General features: G+C 41.5%; 1 protein-coding gene across 5 annotated transcripts in view; it reads left to right on the forward strand.

Annotated features, from left to right (window-relative positions):
- The window catches only part of elavl2 (ELAV like neuron-specific RNA binding protein 2), a 135741-nt gene that overhangs the window by 89400 nt on the left and 25407 nt on the right, over positions 1 to 20934 (forward strand). The window contains exons 3-6 of one of the 5 annotated variants that reach the window (XM_069518595.1): positions 6123 to 6217; positions 10292 to 10389; positions 15014 to 15100; positions 15413 to 15478. Coding sequence is in view for 2 of the 5 variants with exons in the window: in XM_020095801.2 (XP_019951360.1) it covers positions 19807 to 19862 (56 nt within the window). In the remaining 3 variants the exon portion in view is untranslated. Of the gene's footprint in view, positions 1 to 6122; positions 6218 to 8846; positions 10390 to 15013; positions 15101 to 15412; positions 15479 to 18243; positions 18576 to 19706; positions 19863 to 20934 lie in introns of those variants that run through there. The other 4 variants (XM_069518596.1, XM_020095802.2, XM_020095801.2 and 1 more) reach the window with 4 other exon arrangements.

A 20934-nucleotide genomic window follows, 5' to 3' on the forward strand; every position in this document is an offset into this window, starting at 1 on the left:
TCCTCATCTGCCAAAGTGAATCTGTCATATCTATGATGCAGCAGCAGCTGATGATCATGTGTGGTTTTTTTTTTTCCTTTATGGTTCTTGTGTGATGATGATCGCGTCTGACCCCGGGGGCGTTAAGCGTGCCGAACCTTCACTCCTTTTACTCCACTTCAATGCAGCCCACACATTTCAGGCATGGAGTTGAATGGAGAGGGGCTCTCTAAGCACTACACCCTCCACTGAGCTGGCTGACCTGTGGCGGATTTCTCTCATCTCTCAAGACCTTCCTGGAATACACACTGGGCCCGACTAATTACTCTTAAAAACAAGTGGGATGTGGGTGGTTTGTAATTGGCAAGTGTCAGCATCCAGCGAAAGATCACTCGTCTTAAGGGCATGTGTGTCTGAGCCTCCCATTCACGTAGTCTCGGTTCAGCCAGCATGTTTTCTATGCTGCTGCACATCCCCACTGTCTTATTCTGCATGCTGTGTTGTAAATCAAGGATTTTTCTTTGTAAGACCCCAAAAATTATCAAAACAATTCAAACTATTTAATTCCAATCATGTTAAAAGCATTGATCCAGATGCAAGCAGAACAAAGAGAAGGAGGAAATGTTTGGGCAGTTTTTTTTTCATAGCTGCAAATTGGGCGGCCAGCGAGTGGAAAACAGGCTCAACATTAAGCTTCGGTGTGATCTCGAAGCGAGTGGGTGGGATGCCATACATTACAAGTGACATATCCAGTGACAGGAGGCAGCCAGAATAGAGCCACTCTGTTTCCAATTAGAATCCGGCGGTGGCCACATAGCTTGTAATTACTTAGCTCTATGTTGGGGAAAACTGGATTTTTCTTTTTTGCCCAAAAAATCACGAGATATCCTGTGAACCGACCCAGCTAAAGATATTGTACTTTCTGCTATGTAATTTAGCAACTCGACTCCTGTGGGAGCATTTTCGTTTGCTCTAGGTATGAGAGGAAGTTGTTTTACGTGGTACGACAAGGACTTGTATCGTCCACTGAAACCTGCTGCCTGCGAACGTGGGCCACCATCCGTGGAAAATGTGAAATCCGTTTCCCCCCGCCTCACGACGAGGCAGAAGCCGAGGCCTGCTGTTTAAGTCCGCCTTCATCGAATCATCATTCTTCGCGATGCCGTGCCTCTGATACCCTTTTTCAGGGGAGGTGTAATTACAAGGCATTCTGGGCGATTATGCAGGGGCAGGTGATGGCTGGCAAATAATAAAGGAGCTTTCACTCGAGCTGTCACATGACGTGCTGCTGAATGACAAAGGAAAACGCAAAGAGGAGGAGAAGCAGGTTTCAAAAGACATATATGAGATATGCCAAGTAAATGCAGGAGCGACCTTAAACTTTTAAAGGGAAAGATATTGGAAATGGAATTATGAACTGTCAGGGGCACAAGTAGTAAGTCATTTCCTTTTCCCCCTTGGCCATTCATGGCCTTTGCCGTGGCTCTAATATTAGAAAATATTACGACAAGAATTATTTTCTGACATTCAAATGTTATTGCTTGAACCAGAAATTTGTGTGTTGACGCTCCCTCGTTCATTTGGATACTTGACAAGCGCGACTGGGGGGAGTTTGTTGTTTTTAGCCAGTAACCCTGCGCTGTCCCACTGGCCTATACCTCTCAGCAGCTTCTTGGACAGACCATAAATGTATCAATAATTGAGTGTCTCACTAAAAAGGCTTGGGTGTGGGGGCATTAAAAATTTTATGGGTTGTCGTTATGCCCCCCCCTCAAACACCACCACAGCAACTCACCTCCTGTTTTGTTTTGTTTTTTTTCGCAGTGTCTCTCCAGCAGGAAGTGCCACAATATGGAGACGTCTCTCCAGAGCTAAATATTTCCTCCACTCGTTAGTGCCCTCAGTTTTTAAAATTCCAGCTGTGGAACACGGTGAAGCAATGAGTTAAATATAGCTAGACTTTGTCGTAAGAAGTATTCTTCATAAAGATCGTTTTGTGTGTGTATATATATATATATATATATATATATATAAGTCACTTTTAGGTATAGCTCTTGTTTAAGACTTGTATGTTTTATGTAATTTATGTCATCGCTGTATATCTACGTCAGGAGTGGTTCCTCTTCCAGGGTGTCGGCCATATTGATTCTACTGAAGCCCATAGAACAGGCAAACAAAAGACTGACAGTAGAGGCTCTTTGCCTTTTTGGAAGGCTGAAGGGCACCATAGGTTTTCCTACACAGTTGGAAGGAGAGGATAAACCTCAAGAGCAGTTTGTTACTTTCAAAATGTTACTAACCTGTTTAAATTCATTATAATGCTCTGAAGATGTTACATTTAAATGGGGAGGTGTTAAAAGGGTTAAATTCACATGTATTATATGACCAAAAAAACTTAAACAAAATTACCAAAAATAAAAACCCTCGTTTTTGTTACCATTTTCGAATGATATTAAAAATTAAAATGACAGCAATCAAGAGAAATTTAGAGAAATATAATCAGTTAATAAAAAAATAACCCAGTATCTGTCAAATATTCATGAAAGTCAGATGATTCACATACATGCGTATCTAGTGCACTATTGTCCTCTTCTATTTGCACACAGTAGTAATGTTGGTTTTGTTTGAACTGTATGTCTATTTGTGGAAGTACACTGAGTGCAATTAAATTCCTAGTATGTTTACACATACATAGCAAATACAGCTGATTCTGAAAAGCTTTGACAGCTTCCATGGAAAAGGAACCAGCTCCATTATTTGGATGTGTTCATCAGGCTGAAATAATCATTTAAATACTTGAGAGCCTGCACATCAACAAGTCATGCGACAGTAATTCAATGTTGTGTCTAGACACTGCTTTTTTTTTGTGCTGTAGTTTTTTAAGGAGGCGGGTGGCTGGTCAGACATTTAATAATTAATAGCTGTTTTTTCATGTTCCCTAGGTGCTGAGTTTCAAAGCTGGCACACGGGCAGAGCCAAAATTCTTTGTGTACATGTGTTATCCTCAGGTTTTATTGCGTTAGTATGTGAATACAACTCGCTGCTGAAATAAAGTCGTGAATGTGCCATTATTTGCTTTCCACGTGTAATCAGATTACTTCTCTTTAAAACATGACAAAGCAGCTCGTGGCCACATTCTTTCCGCTGACCCGTCTTGACAGAGGGCCATTTTATTTCTCTTGGTATGTGTCAAGTTGTCATCTATTTTTTTATATATTTTCGTTGCACTTCACAGTTTCTCTGTGTGTACATGGTGACATGCTGGTCCCCGCGTGTTCACCGGAGCATGAGATTCTGACGTTACAGGCGGCAGGACTCTGGTACCGTACCTGGTGTTTGACAGCTGCTCTCACTGTCTCTGTGTTGTCGCTGGGTTTTCTAAGATTGTGACTGTGTGTTGGAGAACTCGAGTGTGAGAGTCACCAGGACCGTGTGCACACTGGTGGTGCCTCTGTACGTATTTGGAGGAGGAGGATTCTTGTGTATCCACTCTCTCCACACCCACAGAGACTTTTTTCAAACCTTGGTGGCTGCTCCTCTCCCCCTGTGCTCGCTCTGCAGTTCCAGTTACCTCCAGAAGCAGTGGGTCAGGGGGATTCACCTGGCGCACTGTCATGCCACAACTCCCAATTACATGTCTTTCACCCGCTCGGTCCTCCCCTCTCATGAAGATTTGTTTCACCACCAACATTTCCTGAAACATATCTCAGCAACACCAAACCTGTCAGTGGAGGGGCTTTCAGGAGCCCACTTTGCCTCCTCTTCCTCCCACTCTCTTGTTTCTTTCCTCCCCCTCAGCCTCATTCCCCAGAATCCTCCCCTCTTCTTGCACTGCCTGTGTGTCATCCTTCTGTTCTAATGAGAGGCAGGGATCAGCCAGGCAGACCCCTGGAGTTTGACAGAGCTACCTGTTGTGCCTCCACGTTTCTTCCTCCACAGCTCCCTCTTTCTCTCTCTCTCTTTCTCCTCACACGCTCCCTGCCTCTCTCGCTCTCCTTCCCTAAACACCAGAGCTGTCGACTACTGGCAGTTTGATGCTAAACTGTTCCCCCGTGTCGGGAGTAGCTGCCATGACGGAGAATAAAACAAGTGAAATGTAGAGTTTGTAGTGAACAATGTGAGGATTGGCTTCCTCTCTACACGGTGCGTCGAAGGCCAGACTCTTTTTTTTTGTGTCAGTCTACGAGGGATTCTTTGTATTGTCTTAGTTTTTGTGAAAGAAGTAGTTCAAAATTTTTGGGAAATACACTTATTTGCTTTCCTACTAGGAGGACGTTGAGAAGATTTATATCTATCTTGTGTCCATGCATTAACCACTGATCTATAGCCAGGCACGTTTTCTAGTGCAGCATTAAAACTGAAAGCACGAGAGGGAAAGTCGGCATGTCTCTTTTTAAACAAAATATAGCCTCTGACACCTCCACAGCTGTCTTATTTACATGGTCCATCTTGTTTATTTAAGCAGAACACAGACCTGAATATAAACAAGCCCATTTGGGGCTTTAAGGGGAGTTTTGATTGTGTCAGTTCTCTCTTCTGCTTCTTCTTGTGTTGCTTTTCTTCCTCAAATTGCTCTGTGAAAGTGAGAGTGTCAGTCCACATTTATGTTCTCTGTCTGAGCCTTGTCTCTATTTTCCTTAGTGTAAATTGTTCTGTACTGACTCCGTCTTCTTCTTTCTTTGTACATTTTCATGGCCCGTGAACCAGAGTCAAACATCCGTCCTTCATGATCCAATCACAAGTGGTCAGCACTAAGTGTCCTGAATGCGTCTTGAGATCCTATCACTCAAGCCCAATTCAAAGCTACACCGTAGCCTACAAGTAGACGTGTGATTAGTCTACTTTAGAGATGTTGCAAAGTAAATCGGTGTTTGGGTTTGAGATTTTGACTCCGTAAAATGTGCAGACTCAATTTCGATATCCCATTGTTATAATTCCCCCCAAAAAACGATTTCTTTATGTATTACTAGAAGGAAGGATTGGCAAATGTGTCACATGTTTGTTGTTGAAGCAATTTCTTGACGAACTACATGCTTAATTGTCCGTCCAAGAACAGGGCTGACTGCATAGATGTACACAAAAATAGCTCAAGCACACAAATTGTCCCCATTACTTCTCTGAGCTGTAGAGTTGTTGCTCTCTTCTTTATTCACTGGCATTAGACCGGTGTTGTCCTTTTAATCTCGCTTTGAGAATAAAAACAAATGTATACTTTCTCAAACTTTATCTGTCAGTCTACTACCAGACAGGATAAACATATACATTCAAGTCATATTGTTAATAATAGAAAACTTGCAAATTAGCTGCATGCGTCAGTGTTATGTAAAAATGTATCAGTTGCTTGTGTGAAACTCATAAAATGTCAGTGCTGCGGTGAGAATTCCTAAAGTAGCATGAAATGCAAACAAACTGCACCTCTGCCGACTCATCACGCATTCACTCACACATCATGGAGAAATCACTCTGCAAACCGCAGCACACGTGCCGCTGTGCTTTCAACACAAGTCGCTCAGGCAGAGCCAAGAAGACGAGACAGAAAACATACTTTGTGGTTCACATGTTCAACTCTAATATTATTTAACAGGCTTTTTAGCCTTACCAGCAGTTACCATAGCAGCTGTATAATGAGTGACAGCAAGAGCTTTTGAGCTGCCATCAGTGTGGTGCACTATTTCAGTCTGGATCTTAATGTAGACCCACTTCAGGTCAAGTCAGATGTTTTTACCAGCTATATTATATTACATGTATTATGCATCATATACGGATGGTTGTTTTCACCTTGTATATAACTAATATTATGAACTTTGACTCTTTCAGCAGCTTAATCAGTACGTTATTGTTTTGACTGTAATAATTTGGAAAACATGACAGAGGTGGAAATGTGGCACAATCGCAGAGCATCATGTTTTACCAACTTCAGCGGTGCCCTTGGCAACCTTTATTTTTCCTCTTTCTTCACCGAGATTGGCTCATTGTATTGTTTTCATTTCACCTAACTTTTTCTAATTTGATTTCTAGCCTAGCAAAAAAACAAGTTTTGATATTTAATTAGTGAAATTGATTGTTTATTTGAAGCAAAATGAAGCTTTGTCCTTTATCGTAATGATTTATTTATTCTGCTCTTTTCTGTTTACACAATGCAGCAAAACACAGAGAGGAGAGACAGACAAGAGGAAGGAGAGACGGCGAGAAAGAAGAAGACGGACACTTACTTCTAAGGCTCACACACCACTGTCAAGTAGGTCAATGCGACAAGCTTGACTGATTCCTCCTCTGTTCCGTTCTTGCTCAGGCTCTCGCTGAGTCTGTGCCATTGTGGATTCACCTGTGTCATAAGGCTTAGACAAATGCAGAGTGAACTGCATGTCTGATCCTGTGCAACAAAGACCCCCTGGGGGCTTCCTTTGGCCAAAGCAATAGATAATTCATCAACCTAAACAAGCCAAAGAACCACCAAATCACTTTAAATACCAAAAACTTTAAACACTGTAATGAAGTTCACCTAAAGTTCATAGAGTGCCATGGGACATATGATGATCTTTAAGCTGGGATGGTTTTTTTAGGGACAGATAATCTCCATGAGGACCAACTGAGCCATTCTTATTGAAGTCATCTATCTTCGCGCTTGTACATTTTGGAAAATGTTCAGCATAATGACCTCTACCTTCCACGTCACGCCCCCCCCTTCTTCCTGCTCACTCAGCTGCTTCGAAAAGACCACATCTGACTCATAATATACCTCATTAGACTTGTATCGAATACGCTCCGAGCTTGGCGTAACTTAACCGCACTGTTTTTCTGCCCATGTGTATGTTACATTAGAGAATTAAAGATTAATTGCCAAATTTCCCCGGTTTAAAGCATTGATTAATAACAGTGTGAATCGCTAGTGGATCCAGAAGATTAATGTTGGGAGAGTCGCCCCCTTTAGATGGCTATTGATTTTGATTTGCTCAAAAAAGGCCTGTCTTGTTTTCCCAGGGGGGGCAGAGGCTGTATAAAGCACAAACTATGAGCCAGCCAGCTCTGAAGTGCATTGAGTGAGGCCCATCTTAAAATATAGGCTTTGTGAATTAAGGTTCACTTAATTGGGCAGCAAGTGGTTTTACCAAAGAGGTAACCAATGGCAACACATGATCAAATAATACATTACTTGAGAGAATTTATATTCTAATCAGGCACGCAGCGATTAAATGTAGCCTTACTCACTTCTGTGATACCAAGGGGGCTTTTCCTAGTTTTAAAACGAGGATACTGTCTAGTTTCTATTTTAAGAAGTCTGCTCCCTCGTGGGCTTCGGCTTATGTCGTCTCCTGCTGCCCACGAACCGTGCGCAGCGTACAGAGGGAGACAATTGTCTTTTTGTGGTTCCTGTTCAATCTCAGCCTCAGTCACAACAAACAGGAGCAACTGAAGCGTTTCGTCTGTTTCAACAGGGGGCTCTTTATTATTTGTGCGCCACTGGGAGGTTGTCTTCCATACACAGGATTATGCCCATTGTGATCTGGTTAAGCGCAGCGTATTAGCCATATTCTCATGAAATCGCATGAAAGCCACTTTGAAAACGTCAGGATGCTTTCTGATACGCCCGTGTCAGGGGAACAGGCGCCATATCTGGAAGCGCGCGATCTCAGATTCAATTATGCTTCCATTTTAAATGAGATATCTTTGCTGTGAAAAAAAAAAACGATTGCGCCGCTTTGAAATGGAAAGGGAGTAATTCACGAGACCTGTGTGTGATCTCCAGAAAAGGGAGTTGTATCAAACAGATTTGTGATGCAAGTCTCTGTAGAATGTTCATCCTTTTTCCCCCCCAATTGCAACCGCAGGTATGTTTAACATCGCACAAGAGAAGATACGAGACTGTGTCGATGGAAAATTGCAAATATAAAGCTGCTCCAGGTGTGAAATCCGAGCTAAGGCCTCAGCACCGGGCTCAACATGACTGACACTCACCAGGTGGTTACACTCTCACAAATATCTTCTCTCTTTTTTTACCTCCTTCCACGATTCTCCTTTTTTTCTTATCTCAGTGCTGGAATACAGCTCTGCAGTGACAACCAGTCAATGTCTCCCTCTTTTTCTTCAGGCTCTTGAGTTACCTGTAAGTTTCAAGTGGACGTCTGCGAGGCCCAACATCCAAAACCTGTTCAACTCAATCAATGGCGCTAAGATGAACCATTGGTTGCAGGTCACGTAATCTATGTTCGGGGAATGTTTGTCTCTGTGATTGAACTGTCCCCTGGGTCTACGTTAATTGAGCTCCCTATAATCACACACAGACCCGTATGATCAACGTCTGCCGCCCTGGAAAAGGTGGCAAGAGATTATCCTCTCACCTGGATGTTCCATTTTGTGACAGAAATCGAAATAGATTTTTTTTTGCGAACGCATTTCACATTCGGACACGACAACCAAAGATCTCACCGAGCTCTTCACAAACATGTGCCGTGTGATTAATGCCTGAAACTTTCTGATAGGAATTCAGTAAGTGTGGCACTGGCCTTTTTCACAGCCTCCTGTTCTCCTGACTGAGATATCTCAACGGATGACAAATGACTTCACCTTTTAGGCAGCTGTGGCTCAGGAGGTAGAGAGGGTTGTTCACTAACCCAGGGGTCCCTAAACTTTATGCCACAGATCCCGAAGATAATGGTGACAGAGACAGAAAAAATTAGCTGCACATGTTATGATGTTTCCTGTGGAATTGTAAATTAAGCTGCTGCAAGTATTGCTGTCACTAATGTGCCAGAATCCCCTCAGGAGTCATGTGAGGACAAAGAAAATCTGAATAATAATTAATAATTAAAAAGATTGCCTCTCAAATTTTATAGTATTTTTTTCCTTGCACAACCTATTGTTTACTTATTGTTGCCTCACGACCCTCCAGGGGGTCCCAAACCTTAGTGTGGGGTTCACTGAAGTAGTTTTGATTCCCGGCTCATCCTTTGGCTAGATGCTGAACGATGCTTGGACTTTGTGGTTGTTGCTGGTTAGCAAGAAATGTGTGCGTCTCTACATTGCCTTCACATGCAATCATGGCACCGCTAAGCTTTGCTTCATGTTCTCATATCTGCAGCAGAGAAAAGCATTTCCTTTTTCAGTTCCTTTGAGTTCACCTGTAATAGAAGAATCGCTTTGGTTCTAAATAAATGAGCAAGTCCTCTTTGTCCTCTATGCATTTTCAATCACATCCCAATAAATCCCTTTGTAATAATGAATGAGATACAGGCTCAATTCATCTTCCGAGTAACAGCGGGCTGACTAATTTGTACAAATATTTCTCTGGGAGAGAAGCAATTAACTGTAGTGATGAACTAATGTGACACTGCAGAGGTGAATCACACCAAAATAGGATCCTACGTGTTTGTCTTTAGTTAAATTCATTAGGGCGGAGAAGCCATTATCTCAGCAAACTGCCATGACTAAATAATTAATCATCCCATCACTTGTTTGTTTGACCTGAATGTATAACATTTATCCCTCGCTCTTGGCCTGCTAATGAAATCCTTTCTTTCATTTCAGAGAAATGTTGGCTCTTCGTGTTTAGTCCAGCAAAGTCATCTCTGACTCTTGATTTGGTTAATGCATAATAAATGACAAGGTCAGACGCACCTTGAGATTCAACAGGAGGCTTCCACAGACATGACCTCATAATATTTCGTTGTGTGTTTTCATTTTATGCGTTAAATGATACCCAGACATTTTGTTGTTTTGATTATCCACTGTAAGGTTGTAAGTTTATAACCAAGTCTCGCAAGCACTACTTGGTTCTAATCCCAGTCTGATCGTGGCATTTGTGTGTGGAGTTTGCGTGTTCTCCCTGTGTCTGTGTGGGTTTTCTGTGGGTACTCCAGCTTCCTCCCAGAGTCCAAAACCATGCAGATTGGGGTAAGGTTGATTTCATTTGAGTGGTCCCGGGTCTGTCCCACATCTCACCCAATGTCACCTGGAATCAGCTGCAGCCCACCAGTGACCCTTTAAGAATAAGCAGTATAGATAATGAATTGATGTCCAGCCAAAGACTGTTTCCTGCTCAAGTGGAAGATATTTTACTGACATAAACATAAACATAATTCTCATCATTAAACATCTGTTATTTAATTTCAAGAGAAACAATACCGCACTAAAAGAATACTCCACTGCAATTTCAAGTACTGAATTAAAAGTGTTGATCAATTAAGAGTATGTAAGTGGCAATAAAAGTTATAAAAAATAAAAATAACTATAGGGTTAGTATTCTATTGCTATTATCTCCACATGGGTGGTTATGTTTTCATTGCTGTTTGTTTGTCTGTCTGTTTGTCTGCAGGATTATGCAAAAACTACTGAACCAATTTCCATGAAGAGGTGAGAAATGACCCAAGGCATAGAACCCATTACATTTTGGAGCAGATCCAGACACAACAGGCAGGTCCAGATTGTTTTTTCACTTTTTTTCAACATGGTGAATGTGCCCTTCTAGTTGTATTATTCTTACTGACACATTCATATGTAAACATCATTTTACTGTTGTTGCAAAACTAATTTAAGAATTGCAGCGAATCATTATTTTCATTATCGATTAATCTGCCAGTTGTTTTTGTCCATTGAATTGTAAACTCTCAGTAAATATTGAAAAATGTCCCAGAGCCCAATGCGACCTCTGCAAACAGTCAAATTCAGACATCGCATGATATTCTATAAGCCAATCAGATATTTTACCCTTGAAATTTATAAATAGGGTTCTCAAATAAATGTATTGGATTAAAATTGTGAAGCAGCATGGAAATACTCAGGTGTCTTTAGAACAAATTGGATAAATTCATGGTTATAATATCAGAAAGCCCAAATGCTGTTTTGCCTTTGTTTTTGAAGCGCTGACATTTTGGAGCTCCTGCACAAGACTTTTAAATGCCAACAGTCCAAACACCTCAACAAAAGCAGGCAGATTTTGGCTGACAATAATCACAACTAATTGCACATGTGGTTGTAGCACGTTGACATTTTCATGCTTTTAAAAACCCAATGAAAATCACAGTGAAACCCCCTCTGTGTTATGATGGGTCTCTGGTTTTCCTGGACTGATTTCTCCTCCTGTAATTGGTCAGTGGGTATGAAATGATACAAGCACTGCCGGCAGTAGAGTCGCTACTGGTAACCTGACCTGTGCTTTTTGTTTGCCAGGTTGGCAGCAGCACATAAATAGCCTTTAAATGGATTGTGCTATTCACAGGAAACATTGTTGTTTAAGGAGCGCATGAAGTAAAATAAATGAGCTTGTGACCAAGTCTCCTCTGGTCAAAGTAAGACCCTTGCGTCCTTGTTGTTGTGTGCACCACGATGCTCTTGATGAAGCAACACAAGCCAGTGTCATCAATTAAGACACGATGTGCTAAAATGTTACTGTTCTAATGGCCCAATAATGAGCAGCACAGGAAACTAAATACTGAAGACACAGAGGAGAAACTGCAGCGAATCAAAGAGCTTACTTACTCAAAAATCTGAGTTTTTCTCATGTTAAGACTCGCGCCACAGTCTGAGGACGGTTGGCTTTCAGTCAGACAAAAGCTTGGAAACTCCCTCCACTTCTAAGACATTTGGATTTAAAGGGGGAGCCAAAGATCAAATTGCACTTACGAGACAAAGTGTGAGCAGTCTGCAGCTGCTGTTTAATGATGCCCTTTTGTTTGTTTTCTGGGAAATTCACTTTCTAATCTCCTGGACTCTCTGCGAAGGCTTGCCAGGGAGTGGTGCCACATAAAACCCCTTGATTTCTTATTTTATCTGTGGACAACCTAATCGATCGTCGTCTCCCCTGCACCTGCTCCCCCTCCGCTCCCTTGCAACCCCCAAGATAGGCCCACGCTGTCCATGCCGCTCTCCAATAAGGCTATTTAGACAAGGCTATTTCAGGGGGAGAATGAGACACCGGGTGGTCAAGTCAAGTGTGTGTAGAAAAGCATTGAAATTTCCCGAGATCTTGACACATCTAATTGAGATTTCATGCCCTATTTTCTCAAAGATCTGAAAACCTCAGTCTGTTGTGCTGCGAGCAGTATTTCCCAGAGGATCCAGATGAAAGAAATTGTTTTCAGGTTTATTTGGTTTTTGTTGCTTTAAGGGATTTTTTTTTTTTTTCTGATCACTCTCGAGCAGCTTTTCATTAAAAGTGCCCTGTTTTTGTTCAGTACACAAAGTGACTGCAGTTTATTTGGTTTGTCTGAGAGGTGGTTAAAAAAAAGGAGTCCCAATAAACTTTCATCAAAATAATTCATTTGACTGCATGCATAGATTTGTCAGGATTGGGGGAAAAAAAAGAAACTACAATACTTTTCGCAGCTGCTCGGCTTCTCGTTCAGTCATATCACAGGATGCCTTCAGCTGTTCTCAGCCGTCAGTCAAAATGTTTGACACCGGGTTTAAAAATGTATTATACTCCTCTCAGCTTTTTTGACTATTGAAGACCTTGAAAACTTTAAATATTTAATCTAAAGACATCTAATATATTTTTTAGAATTCTTTGTCTAGATCTCTAAAGTCTGGATAAAACCCTGGTATAGCTTGTTTTTGACATATATTTTTTGGATATGTCAAACAATTGAATAGAAGAAAAGATACACAACTTTTGTTTTGTCTCATCACATATTCCATGTCAATGCTGCATTATGTGCTAATTTGTCTTCATGTGGTCTTCATGCTCCTGAAATGACATCACCCAGTCTTTCATTACACAGCCATAACAGTCACACACAGGCTTCCCAGCAGGACCCATATTGGATGGTCTGCAATCAATGACATCATGGTCGAGCATCAGGCTCAAATACCATGGGGAAATATACAAAGAAGGGGAGTGATCCCAGCTGGCTCTTTTGTGTTCTTGTCTTCTAGTGTGAAACAGGTTACATCATAAGCACATTGAGACATTTAGTTGTTGTGGTTTTGATGTTAGATTTGATTTTTGTTTCAGACTTCGCTTCCTCAGCATTAACATTAAAAACAATCAGAGTTAAAGCTTTTAAGAGGTGTTTTAAAGGTTCAGTGTGTGGGATTTAGTGATATCTAGTGGTGAAGTTTAGTGTTGCAGCTGAATCCCCCTCACCTCACCCTCCCAAACATGAACAAGAATCTGTGGAAACCTTCAGTTGTCATAAAAACTAAAAAAAAATGCGTCCAGTCTGGGCTACTGTAAAAAAAGAGGACCCACTCCCAATATATAAATAAAAATCTGAATTTTTCATGCAGTTTCAGAATTCTTCTGAAACCTGTGATGTCACTTGGATGTAACCGCCATAGCTGATTACCATACATCACAATCAGTTGTTTTAAAATTTACAGCAGTAAACAATCTCAGTGACATCACAAATTCAAAGATTTTTCCGGGCTCCTATGATGGTATGTTAATTGTACATAAGACAGCTGTGGAGCTGGAGTTTGGAACAGTATGTCTTAAGCTATACCGAAAACGAAGTTATATAGAACTAACAGAGCAATGAATAGTTTGTCTCCTGTCGAATACCCTTGACAAACTTGTAAACATGCAGTTCATAAAAATCTGTTCTGTCCTATTCAACACTCTGCTTTCACTTCGCCCTGATCGCAGCAATCTTTGGGCTAAAAGCAGAAAATACACATTCAAAGAGATATTTTACTGCAATTTTGCTTGTAACCTGCTATTGTAGCCTTTCAGGAAGCTCATCTTGACATATTTTTTTTTCCGGTCCTAGCAGGGAGCATTAACAATCACCTCCATGCAATGCTGGGACCATTGTCACACCAGCGGCAACAGCGTTAATGTCTCATAGGAACAACTATTGACATCTTGGTCTCTTTGTGAGGATCTATCGGAGAGACATAATGCCTATGTGTGATGAAATGCAGGCCTGTCATCATCGCTGGGTGCCAGTAAATGTGCGCGGGGGGGCAGAGGTCAAGAACACTCACCCTTGACATTTAATAGCAGGAGGTGGGACCCACTGGATCAGTCATACAGATTATCAATGAGCAGCGAGGGGATTAAAGGGGAATATTTATGACTTGCACCTTGCTACTGGAGGTGATTTTCTTGGCTTCATCAGTGAAAGAAAGCATGGACTAAGATTAATGAACCACATTATTTGCCAACATACAGAAACACATTTCTGTTCATTAATTACATTCACTTTGTTTTCATTTGGATTAATTATAAGTTTTATTCCTTTGACTTGTTCTGTGGTGGAGAAATATTTTCATCTTTAAGTTAATAAGATGTTACGTCGTAAGAGGGTTAAACTCTGCATTTAAAACTAAATCAAATAAAAATGTAACATTTTAATATAAAATTGGGCTGATTGCCGCTAATATTAAGTACTATACACTGTTTATATAAAATGATCACATGTTTTGTAAGCTAACTTTGTATCTGAATAAAAGAGATAAGATAAGGCAAATAGAAAAAAACATTTAAAAAATTTAAGTCGTAGAAGCACAAAAAAAGCATATAACTCAAAGTACAGCTGAACAGTATTTGAGTAAATATATTTAAAATACTTTACAAGTCAGATTGACTCACACGTGGTTTGTGACATGGGATATTAAGTGATTTATGAGTCACTCAGGCAGAAAAGAGACACCCCCCCCCCCCTTAATTATTGATCTGGTGCAAGTTGAAAAAGAATCTCGATCTCTACTTTCAGACCTCGGTGCTCCTCATTACAAACAGGGATTTGGTTAATGACCCGGCCACTGACCTGCATACGTATTACACACGTCTTCATATTTATGGCCCTGAAATATAGATGGCTATGTGACCCCTGGTCAGTTAAGCACTGTGCAGCATTTCATGATTGTAGATCTCTGATGAAACTAAATCTTGTGGGAACGTTATTGATCATTTTGTCCACAGCAGATCATATGTACTTATATATTTTATCAGAAATTCTGTACTTCTACCCTTCAGAAATGTATTATTGCTTGTAATATGTCCTGTTCTTTATTTCATTATGGCATATTATCATTGTCTAAATTCTTCTGTGGTTAAGTTATTTTTGATGAAGTTTTCTCTTCTCTCTTTCAGGCCCCGCCCCTTGGACAACCCAACATGGGTGTGGTCAGGAAGATGTTTGTGACACCATCAGGCTGCAGTTGAACACCAGAGCAGGAAGTGAGCAACTACTAATAACTGCAGTATATCCTTTTATAAAGGTAGTCCTGTTTACTCAAATAAATACCAGTATACCCCTAGATCAATTAAGCTTACTGAGCTGCCAAATTACTTTTCATTTGACTAATGTGCGAATATGTTTGAATGACACATTGAAACTTTGGAATGAGTTACTCTCCTCCCCAATTGATCTTTATTTGACAGACTGGAGCTTCAAAAAGAGTAAAACATGTCCACACTCTGTCCTCACTCTGCTCCTTTGTCTCAAAGTGTTTTATTTTGTTTTTTTTGCCTCCTCTGGGTGTGCTGTAGCTGGCCAGGAGCATGCTGTGAGGGCCTGACAGGAAGATGGTGCTGGACCAAAGCTACAGGAGCCCAGTAAGATTTTCTAATGATTGTTGTCTTGGCTGCCACACAGTGAAATCTCCTGAGAAGCATAATATTTAATACACCGGTGCAAACCCTGAGCCTAAAGTATCGACTGCTCATCCATGATGGTGTCTCTGGGTGTTTAACTTAGTGTAAGTCAGACTTTATGAAGAGGCCCAGCTGTACGAGAAATGAAAAGGGGATTGTTGAGATGACAAGAAAAATTAGCTCAGTCGCCACTTTATTAGGTGTTAATTTGCTGCAGCCATATTTCCCCCCTCCTCTTCTATTCCTGGAAACAAGTCACAAAGAAGCACCGGTGTCCTTACATTTCCCTGATTTATCCTGATTTATTGACCCCTCCTTGCGTCTGATCTTTTAAATACAGTCCACCTGACGACTAAGCCTTTCTGACATTCTTTTGAGACACACTTTCACAAATCACAATTAAAAAACGGGGAGCAATAGGTCCATGTTCTTTCCTTTTAAGAATCCTCATATGCTATCTAAATGCTAATGATCTAATTGATATTTGCGGGCATGAATAACTTCAGCCAGAGCCAGAAACCAGAGCAGGGAGACTTTAGAGTCTACTGTTAAGATGAAAAGCCTGGAAATACCTTTTTTTTTTTAGAAAATTGATTTTTTTTTATCCTTAAATGTTTGACTTTTGTAATGCAAATTTTCAGCCAGACAATTGGACCCACACTAAATTACCTTACTTGATTTTCAGTCACTCTGTATCTCAGCATTTCACGTTATTTACCTACTTTGTTTCTGATCATGTGTATGTGACACATCCTGATAGATTATGTGCTTATGATTATATGGCAGCTATCCCAGTTCAAGAAATTGTTGATCAGTTTTATACTGACAGGAAATGATCCATTTTATTTTTGTAAGATTTTTGTGTTTTGAGAGAGGGTTTTTCTTCTGGCTGACTGAGAGTCTTATGACACAAGTCACATCTCTATTTGTTCCTGGAATAAGCAAACACACTGAGGTAGTTGCCTGTCGAGATTGCAAGAACATTTACAGCTCGAATTTCATGGAATTCAGCTCAGTGGTATTTGTTTGTCTGACTTGCTTATCTTTTGAAGTACAGACATTTTAATTCATCACAAACTTAAGAAATACTGTAAATTATTTTAAGTTGATACAGGTTACAACCTAAGACACAAAATATACTGATATACAATATTTGCACATTGATTTCTTAGGTGTTTTGTTTTCAGGTCCTTTACATAATATGTAAACTGTTCAACAATTTGTATTTGAGCACGTTTCAACACAGCCTATGAGATTTCCTCCGGCTATTAATCACCTCAGTTATATTGGTTTTGCTCAGTTGTGCCTCATTACTTCCTTTTTGCTGCTGTTGGGTCAAAGGTTAAAATGCAACATTACGTTGGAGCTTAATGATGAATATGATTTTGCATGCATTTCTTTTTACAGTATTTAAGGACTCATTTAACGTGTTTGATTCCCTATTCTAGTGAGTATTAGTTGTGTGGTGAGGTGAAAGGCTTTGAGGATATTTATATGCTCAGAGTTTTGAGAAAAGCGTGCACCTTAACATACAAGTAGAGTTTATTGGACCATGTATGGCCGGATTTTCTGCAGGTCCTGTATTGTGTTGAAGGTTTTCTGCAGTGAGCTTTTGAGTGCACGGCCTTACATACTGAAACACTTTGCTGCTGAAAGCCATCGATCTCCCTCTCGCTTGAATCCATGCAAGCCCCTAACTGTTGCTCCACCTTCTGGAGGTCTACAACACATGTGCTTGGGAAGAGTCTGCAGCCACGCCTGCATGGTGCACAGTGTTGCCTGGCCAGTGTGCGTAGTGCTGGGGCTGCTGTAAATACTAAGTCAAGCGTTTTCTATTGTGTACACATGTATCTTGGGAGTCCAAATTGCCGCCAACCTTTGTTTCCAGCCTGTATAGGTGGAGGGTTGGGGGCTAACCATTGACTTTAAGGGTGTGAGGCAGACAGTGAGACGCCTGGAGGCTGCTCCTCTCCACTGCTACTGTACTGGAGCCCTGCGCTGTCCGTGGTGCTGGAACCTGCACCGACACAGACGCGTCTGCAGCAAAGTCACAGGTGATGACATGAGATGTGAAATGGCGCAGGGGGGGCATGATGTAGCAGAAATTTAAAAAAAGGCTGATGACGAGTGACCCATGAGGGGAGAATGTTTCAGAGTTGTTTTACAGAGGAGCATCACCTCATCTTGCAGACAGGTTCGATTCCTGACACGAAAAAGCGGCAGTCAAAGCTCAAATGGCTTTAATAGGGTCAGCTGCTCCTTTTGTTGGAGGGCAGCGGCGGAGGAGGTGCTGTGGTTTAAAACGCATTTGTGAGAAAGAGAGAGGGGGGGTAAAATAAAATAAAATCAAAAAAATCCACTCGATGAGTCGTGGTGTTATTCCCGCCCGCTGCACCTCGGCGAGGCAATGTTTGACATCAAATGCCATATTTAGGAAAAATGCTTGATCGCGTTGAGTGACTGCGCCGTCGACGAATGGCGTCCTGCGCTTTGGAGAAGACGCCTGAGCGCAGCGAGGAGCGCGCCGGAGCCAATGGTGTTGGAGAGCCCGTGTGTGCATGAGCGGTGGATGGAGCCACTCTCGGTATACTTCCGCGTCCAATGCGTGTTCGTGTGTAGGTTGAATGGATGAAACGGAGGGAGCGGAGAGGTATAGGCATGCTGTGATACGGCCCTATATATTCGCCGGCAGGACTATCTTCCTTTTAAAGACCACCTCCTCCTCGCGTTGGTTTCCACTCAGTGATGTCGCGTATTTGTGTGGCGCACCTGTAAAGAGCGAGACGGGCAGAAGCCGGCTTTTTTTAATTATTTGATTCCTTTTATTTATTCTATTCTTTTTTCTCCTTATGTTCCATGCATTTGCTGAAAGGAAGTCATTTCTGTGTTTTGATTTAATAAATATTTCATTTCCTCATTTTCTCTGGTTTGTGTTGGCTTTTATGTTTCCAAGTTTGAACTAAGAGAGCGGAATCCATCATTTGACACGCTATTGGCCAGGTGTTTCATTCAGAGATTGTTTGCCTAAGGACGTCCCTAACTTTCATTTATAGAAACGGTAAGATCTCTTTTACACCTTTGCTCATTCACCTGCAACATTTTTTAAACCGATTTCTTCCTTCCAGCCTGTGTCAGTTCTCTTGAGGACATCATGCATTCACTGTGTGTGTGTGTAGTCTCAGCCTGTGTTTCATTGCATGTGAACGCGATGGGGGAAAGTCACCGTGGTGCATTCATGTTTCCATTGACTCTGGATTGCGGTGCCTTGGCTTATCACGCACTCACGATATAGGAGGAGCAGGCTGCGCACATGTGCTCATATCCAATCTTACAAGGTCTCAGCCATGGACGGACGCTTTTATTGTTCCACTGTGTAGAAATACAGGCCTTGGCAGAGAGCTGAAACGTGGGATCCGCATAGTAGTTGCTTATTCTACATGCATCCAAACTAAAAACGTCAGAATACTGGAAATACAAGACAAGAACAGCTGTTTTACCTGCAGTATTTAACATTAGGAGTAAAAGGAACGGCTGCAGAAAGCAAACTACCTTCATTTATTTGATTTTTTTACGTGAGCTCTTTCATAAAACTTGTGATTTATTTATGTGAAATGTGACAACATGTCCAAATACAGATGCAATTTAAAAGTAGGCGTTTGGATTCAAATGTAAAAAAAAAAAAAAAAAAAGCCCATAGGGCAACAAAGGAGCGATGCTATATAGGTTAAGTGCAACCTGTGTTTCGCTTCTATGAGTTGCTGGATTTGATTCGACAATTACTAAGTTCTGCTATCATGTGCATGTTTTTCTGCTATTTCTGGATTTCCATGCAGGTGCCAAATGTACAGTATAGACACTGAAATCCACTCTGGATGTGGATCCTAACCTATTTGTTTAGGTTTTATTTTTTATTTTCAGGCCTTTCTGTGTTTATGCCAGATGCATATGTCTCTCCTTTAAAATTGAAATAGCAGTTCATCCATCTGTGTTGTAATCATAGTGGATCAGATCACTATCTCTAATTGGGCTGGTTCCCTTTGTACACTGCAGGGGCCCCTGAGGCTCCTACCTGCAGATTTCAAGGGGATGTCATAGTGTTCACTCTTTACGTTAGGACGCATGTCGTTAAGGTGCACGTGCAACAAATCAATGCGTTAACACCCCACTTCCGGGGTAGAGACGTGGCCGCTGCCGATTGGCCGACGCGCTGATTAGTTTCCTCATAGTGGCCGCGTTCCCGCCACCGCCCCCTTTATTCTGCCGCGCAAACACCGGCGACTAAAAGTTTGATGTCCGCAGATCCTACGTCAATAAAACCCCGCAACGTCCGACACAACAGCTGCAGGTAAGATCCCGAGAGGGACGAGGGGAAACTTGATATGCTGTCAGAAGTAACTTAGCTTCGAACGGACGCAGCCGAACGCTTTCTGAGGAGTTACGGTAGCTAGCAAGGCCAAACACAGGCTGGGCGCGGCGAGACGACGCGTCGGACATGGCTGCGCAAACAACTCCTATTGGGGGAGATGCGTATTTAAACGATGCGTGTTTGTTTTAATAGTAACTCGACCAAACTACATATTTACTGTTTGTTACAAGTGCGGCAACGAAACACGGCGCCACGCAACTCTTCACGCTTTACCGCGAAAGCTAAGCCCCGTAAAAGCCTGTTTGAAACCGCAGCGGTCGCCACGCAGTTTCGCTTGAAGCTTGCGGGCATTTATCCAAACCCGCGAAGAGTTTATTGTTAAATGCTAAACCTGTTAAAATTGGCTTTAATTTGGACTTTAGTGCGGATCCACTTTCAGCCGCAGTTCATGCTGCGCAGTTGACGCACAGCAGCACCGGTGCAGCTCATTAACCAATCACAGCAGGTCCATCATTAGAAGCAGCTGCACTCTGAGGCTGCGTGTGTGTGTGTGTATATATATGTATATATATATATATGTATATATATATGTATATATATGTGCAGATGCTGGCATGCGTTATTCTTTTATATTTGCAGTTACTTTGCTGAAATCTCCTTTCTTGCATTAAAGGTTAAATCCTGATTTTCCCACTGTGACATTTGATCTTATTCACATTTCAGTGTATCTTTGTTTGTATTCAGTGAATGAAACTGCATTTTCCTGTGTTTGGCATGTTTACACTGTGTATATGTAGTCACTGCATGTGAACACATTTAAAAAGCTTAATGTTGTTGTCCATTGTAGGCTTTTCATTTTCGCTTGTAGTATCTGTCATAAACCAAGGCTCGTTCTCTGTAGTTGGCATTTTCTGTGTGTGCAAATATAGTATGTATGCCAGTGAGTGTCAACCAGGTGAATGTGTTGGGTTGTAGTTCTGTAGGGAGCGATCTCCGCTTGGTAAGTCATGAAAAGATTACATATCATCCATCCAGCCAGCAGCTAAAAGCC

This window comes from Paralichthys olivaceus, chromosome 22 (assembly GCF_024713975.1).
Source record: "Paralichthys olivaceus isolate ysfri-2021 chromosome 22, ASM2471397v2, whole genome shotgun sequence".
Lineage (NCBI taxonomy): Eukaryota > Metazoa > Chordata > Actinopteri > Pleuronectiformes > Paralichthyidae > Paralichthys > Paralichthys olivaceus.